A 6,000-nucleotide genomic window follows, 5' to 3' on the forward strand; every position below is an offset into this window, starting at 1 on the left:
TTATTGTTTGTTTATTGATTCATTATGCTTTGGTTTGTGTTATGGGGTTTTTGTTAATTGTTTAAGGGTAACAAGATCCCCAGGAACCTCAAATGCCTTTGTAGAGTCCCGGGAGCTCTAGGAGCCATGGGATAGAATTTGGAAGGTGTTCTGGAGCACTATTAATATTTCACAAGTAACAAAATCAGTAGATTTCAGTAGAGGTACCATTTTTGATCATACGAACGACAGTTAATGGGCAATCACCTAATTGCTTTTATGTTTAATTGCAATTGCCTTCTTGGGGTTGTTACATTTTCTTACTTAGTTACCACGCTTAAATCTTTGACAGAGCTTATCACCAGTTAGAATCAATGCAAACATTAAGCATCATAGTGTGTTCTCTATTTAATGTGCTGTATTTTGTGTGGTTACGGATCCTTTTAGCTTCTAGCTTAACAAGCAGCACTTCTTCCAATAGTATTTTATTTTGCCATATGTAAGTTATTAGCCTACCAAAAAATCATTTCACCAGATACTAAAATCTAACTCAAGGCTCCCGGGATCATGTAAGTTATTCGAGAGACATGCGAGTAGAAGATTCTTTGCAGCTTATTCTTTCCTGTAAATAAATTATTCCTGTCAAGAAAACCCCACAACATATGAAGTTTTCATTGCTGTCTCTTTGGGATTAGACCCTGAGCAAAGGCAGCTGTCTGTGATTTCCAGTGATATTAAGACCCTCATAACCTTGTGAAACTATTTCAGAAGGTGGTAGAATAACTCAGTGCTACAAGCCATGATTTTACTTTTAATTAATTCAACTTAATCAGCTACAGTTTTATTTTGTATTTAATTAGAGATGAATTTTTTTCCTTCCCCCTAGGGGAGTGTTCACCTGCTCAGATTGAAGCCATTGCTGAGTTACAGCCCCAGTCCATTATCAGTTGTCATCTCGATTTCAACAGTGATGCCTTTGACTTCCCAGCACAGGATATTTTTGTGGCAGAACCTGGATTTGATGCAGTTTCAGGTAAGAGATGACAAGATTCCATGCTGCAGACAAACACAAGCTCTCTGGTCCAGCAGATTCCACATAATCCCAGCACCATGGGTTGGGTTGGAGGGACCTCAAAGCCCACCCAGTGCCACCCCTGCCATGGCAGGGACACCTTCCACTGTCCCAGGCTGCTCCAGCCCTGTCCAGCCTGGCCTTGGGCACTGCCAGGGATCCAGGGGCAGCCACAGCTGCTCTGGGCACCTGTGCCAGGGCCTGCCCACCCTCCCAGGGAAGGATTTCTTCCTAACATCTAATATCAACCTCCTCTCTTTCCTTCTGAAGCCTCTGGGCTTTGCTGTGTAGGAGCTCAGGCCTCAGTGAGTTGCTCACGCGGACACTTCTTGTTTCAGTGGGTCAAGTCTACAAAATGTGTTAATATTTTGAAAGTGTAACTTGATTTAGAACAGCATGAAACCACCATGGGCCTTACTGAAAGAACATTAATTATCTGTTAGATTAATCCCTGCACCCATTGTGTAAACCCCTATTCTGCCCTGCATGTGCCTCTGTTACTTAGCTAGGGGAAGAAAATAAGGGGAAAATGCACCTGGCAAGTTTTCCTTGTTACTTATGCTTTTTATCTTCCATTCTCTAGGAAGTTTTTACTACCTTTACTGCTAATAACAGATTAATTGGTCCCATATGAGACTAGAAACATAGTGAATATATAACTTTTAAAGGAGCTTTTATAAATAAACTACATCTTCACAGATTGATGGTGATGGTGGGTGGCTAAAATTTTAACACTAGTTGAAAAGAATATGAAATAGGATTTTCAGTTTTGTTTTCAGTAAAGCTTTTCAGTATTAGTGTGTTATGTTCAAAGTGAAACTGAGTCTCCATTGCATATTAGAATAGAATGTGACTGGAAGTTACCAGCATAATGGTTTTTTTCATGATGTCCTGTTTGGGACAAGGAATAATTCTTTAGTTGTAGTACTTGGAATTGTGATGTTTGACTCCACAGACACACGGTCCCAGTCCATCTGTGCACTCCTCATCACTGCTGGCTGAGCTTTACCACCTTTGTTAGCTTTTCCCTGAAGAAGTCCCAGCAATCTTGCACGGAGAGAAACCCTCCAAGCTGTCTTGTTCCCGCAGGACACTACAGGTGCTCCATCAGGATGCACAGCCCCAGGGCCAAGCAGCTGAAGCAGCTGAGCAGGAGCCGGGCCGCGCTGTGGGTGACGGCGGCGGTGCGGGGCAGCGCCGGGGCCGGGCAGCAGCAGCAGGGCACCGAGGTGCCCTTCAGCCGCTGGTTCTACGCTGAGCAGGCCGAGATGCTGCTCAGCAACCAGGACGGCAGCTCCGTGCTGAGAATCTTTGGTGCCAGGGAAATCCTGGATAGCCTGGAGGTGAGTGCATTCCCAGGGAGTGTCTCAGCACAGCTGAGAGCATTCTGAGCTGTCACATGCAGCTTTCTAATGCGAGGCACTCCCTGCCATCTTCACCGTGTCAAGGTTTATTCCTGAGATGATTTGGAAATGCTCATCTTGGAATGATGATTATTCCTCAGTTTTTACTTTTCACTGGATCCCAGAATGCTTTGGGTTGGCAGGACCCTGAAGCTCATCCTGTTCCAATGCATTGCCATGGGATGCCACTCACTCACTGGGTTGCTCAAGGGCCCACCCAGCCTGGCCTCGGGTTTTGGGCTCGTGCAGGTGTGGCAGGCTCACCTGGGCATACAGCCTGGCATGTGTGAGCCAGCTCACGGGTCAGGAAGCCAAAACCTGCTTTACCCCTGTGGAGAAGTCTTGCCCAAGTAAGTGTGTGACTGACTGCCCATAGCTCACACAGCCCATTGAGGCTCTGTGGGTTTTGGCTGTGTGGGGTTAGCCCAGACCTGTGGACGGGGCAGGTGAGAGGCAATAGGCAGGGGGAAATGCTGCAGGTGTCACTGTAAGGGTGCACCTGACTCCTCTGGAGGGGTGAATTGCTCAGTGTTTCTGAGGAATCGCCCATTGCTGGCAGCTGGCCTGGAAGAGGGAGCTGTGCTGTGCCGTGCCAGCAGTCTGTTCCAGGTTGGATGTTCCCTGTGCAGGTGAAATGCGAGTCCCCAGCCGTGAAGGTGCTGGAGAAGGAGAAGTCCTATGGGCTGCCCAGTTACGTGGTGTACACTGTGAGCCTGGCTGATCCCAGAGTTCCCAGCCAGGGCTCCCTGTCCACCAGTGTGACTGTCTCCAGTCCCATGACAGACCAGTCCATCACCATCCCAGTGACAGTGATCTACCTGACTGACAGAACCACTGCACCCGTGAGATGTAAGTTTAGCTCTGCACTCCGTATGCCAGCAGAAACCTTTAATTTCTCTGATGTTTATGAGGTTAACTCTTAAAGCAGGTTGGAGAAGATGCTCCTTTTAACTCAATATTGCCTCCTCTTAATCAATTCTGCAGATGAAGCCACTCTCTTCCAGCAGTTTGTTGAGTCTTACCAGGTGATGATCTTCACGCTTTTTGCACTCATAGCAGGGACAGCTGTTATGATCATTGGTAAGAGAAGGAAAGATTGCACAAGAATTTTTTTCCATAGCTTCTTACAGTGCGTTAGCTGTAAGATAAAAAGGAATTATTGCCATGCAAAATTATTTTGGTTTGTTTTTCAATTGTCTTGCAGCCTACCATGCATTTTTCTCACCAAATGAACGGCACAATCAACCAGTATTCCACCCAAGGACAAGTCTTCAGCACACACCTAACAGTAAGCAGCTGTCACCCAGTTAGAAGGGAATTAATTGATTAGTCTGGCCATTGCTCTGGAATTGAATGTAGGAAGGTCTGTAATCAAGAGTGGCAATGAAAAATAATTCACATTCTTACAGATGTGTTGAAGTTACAGTGAGCTGCAGGCATGGTTGTACACACAGGTGATGCTTCAGGTAAAATAAGGCAAATTCAAGTGAACGTCACTTGCTGAGGGGAAATGTACTGTGCTCCCCTCAGACTTAAGTCCTGAACGGGAAGACCCACAAACTCTGATACTTGCAGGGTACCTTTCCAAGAGGCACTGAGCTAAAGGGATGATTTCACTTGGAATGGATCATCAGGTTCATTGCCAGTGTCCAGCAGATGCTCAAGAGCAGTTGTTTGCTCCTTCTCCCACCATTCATTCCCAAGCCTGAGTATTGTCTTCTCCTTCCCCTGTTTCAGGTTCCATCGGGTCACCTGCACATTCCTTCAGCTCCCAGGCCTCCAGCAGGCAGAGCAGCCCCTCGGCCAGGCTCTGGAGCACGGGTTACGCCTCTCAGTAGGGGCAGCACGGCTTCTCCTCATATCAGATCAAAACAAATGTACAGCTCAGTGCCTTAACAAGCTCAGCAACTTCAGCAGATGGGATGTAATTCAGGTTTGCCCTGGACTATTACTAGGTCCTTAATTTATTTACTTTTTTTACTATTTAGGGCTCTGAGTTTATTTTTGTTTTTTATGTCAGTGCTTCAATTCTCAAAAGCTTGTTTTATCTGTTGTTTTTTGCTGCCTGCACAAAAAGCAATGTTTAGGCTAGTCTGGCTTTCTTGCATTCTTCAAGCAATTAGAAGTTATATCTAAGTTAGAGCAATAACAGTTTTTTACTTACTTTTTATAAAAATAAGATTTATTTCTAATTAACTTTTTTTAAAAAGGGGAAATTAGAAAAACAGGTGAAATATGAGCCAAAAATTTTGAAGGATTTTTTTGTTTTGAAGAACTGTTTTTTGTTTTGTGTTCCAAAAACTCAGGATTGTATTGCACTGATAAGTGTTCTTTGTTTAGCCTTTCACTGGGATTCACCAGCACAATATGCTGGTTTAGCCTGAGAAATGCTAGAACAACTGTGAATAATTTAGAAGTTTTTTTATAACAATGATTGGAAAAGGAATAAAAAATAATAAACTCAGAACTTAGTGTGAGTTGCTTTGGGTACAACTGCAGTATTCCTTGGTACTGTAAACACTTTTCTGAACTGGGACTGTGAAAGCATGTGCCTTCTAAGTGCACCCTTCTTCTGGTAGGAATCCTTTCTTTTGAGGATATAATCACATCCCAGTCACTTTTCTTTGTAAGCAGGGTTTTTCAACTATCAGATAAGGGTTTTGTTTACATATATCAGGCATCCCAGATTTAACTGTGAATAATATTCTGTCTGTCTGAACTTTGCTAAGGACCATAAGGAAAGTGAAATAACAAAATACTTTGTGTGCAGAACTATGCAGGCAAATAGATGAATGGAATGCAAACCCAGTGCATGGCGTGGAGTTTTGGTTTCACAAAGTGTTATAAACAAAAGGATTGTTACATGAAATTGTATTGAGTCTTGTTTAACTTACTGGCTAATTTTGGAGAAATTGTGCCTTAAATGCTAGTACTACATAAAAAAGGTCAGTTTGGCTGTAGATAATCAGTTGAATCTGTATTTAAGTTTTCAAGACTCCTTTATTTTGAATTTTCTTGTGGTATGGTTGTTCAGAGTCTAGCACTGGACTATATTATTTAAATCTGTATTATTATTTAATAAAGCTTTTAAAGATTCCATCATGTTGCTGTTGAAGAATTTTTTGCAGTTTGGCTGTTTAGAATTTAGCATTGGCTGTTGTTTGAACTTCACTTCCTACAGCCCCTCAGTGTTTGCAATCACAATTTTCCAATCTTAATTTTCTCTCTGTTGGCAATGTAATGTTTTTAAATATTTTGACAATTCTTCCACTAGTATTTGTTGTCAGAGATTTCTTCCAGTTTTCACAAAGCATCTTCAATTCCTGATGAAATCAGTGATGACTGTAGAAGCAGCTGCTCATTTTCTAGGTTTGTTCAAACTTCCCATTTTGTTCATTTGGGTTTTAAAAGAAAGATGTGATCTTTTTTCCACTTGAATCACTTGAATTCAGCAAGAAACCAGTGGGCTGTGAATATCTCAGTGCTCCTGTGATAAACTCTTCAGAAAAGATTAAAGGAGAGATTTTGCTCTCCTGTTGTTTCTCT

General features: G+C 42.9%; 1 protein-coding gene across 1 annotated transcript in view; it reads left to right on the plus strand.

Moving 5' to 3' along the window:
• NUP210 (nucleoporin 210) overlaps positions 1-5,553 on the plus strand; it is a 47,499-nt gene extending 41,946 nt beyond the window's left edge. Inside the window, exons 35-40 of the mRNA XM_077786041.1 lie at positions 866-1,012; positions 2,141-2,394; positions 3,084-3,303; positions 3,439-3,534; positions 3,659-3,742; positions 4,192-5,553. Coding sequence (XP_077642167.1) covers positions 866-1,012; positions 2,141-2,394; positions 3,084-3,303; positions 3,439-3,534; positions 3,659-3,742; positions 4,192-4,292 — 902 coding nt within the window. The 3' untranslated portion in view covers positions 4,293-5,553. The remainder of the gene's footprint in view (positions 1-865; positions 1,013-2,140; positions 2,395-3,083; positions 3,304-3,438; positions 3,535-3,658; positions 3,743-4,191) is intronic.
• Positions 5,554-6,000: the final 447 nt, after the last annotated feature.

The sequence above is a fragment of the Lonchura striata genome, chromosome 12, assembly GCF_046129695.1.
Source record: "Lonchura striata isolate bLonStr1 chromosome 12, bLonStr1.mat, whole genome shotgun sequence".
Taxonomy (NCBI): domain Eukaryota; kingdom Metazoa; phylum Chordata; class Aves; order Passeriformes; family Estrildidae; genus Lonchura; species Lonchura striata.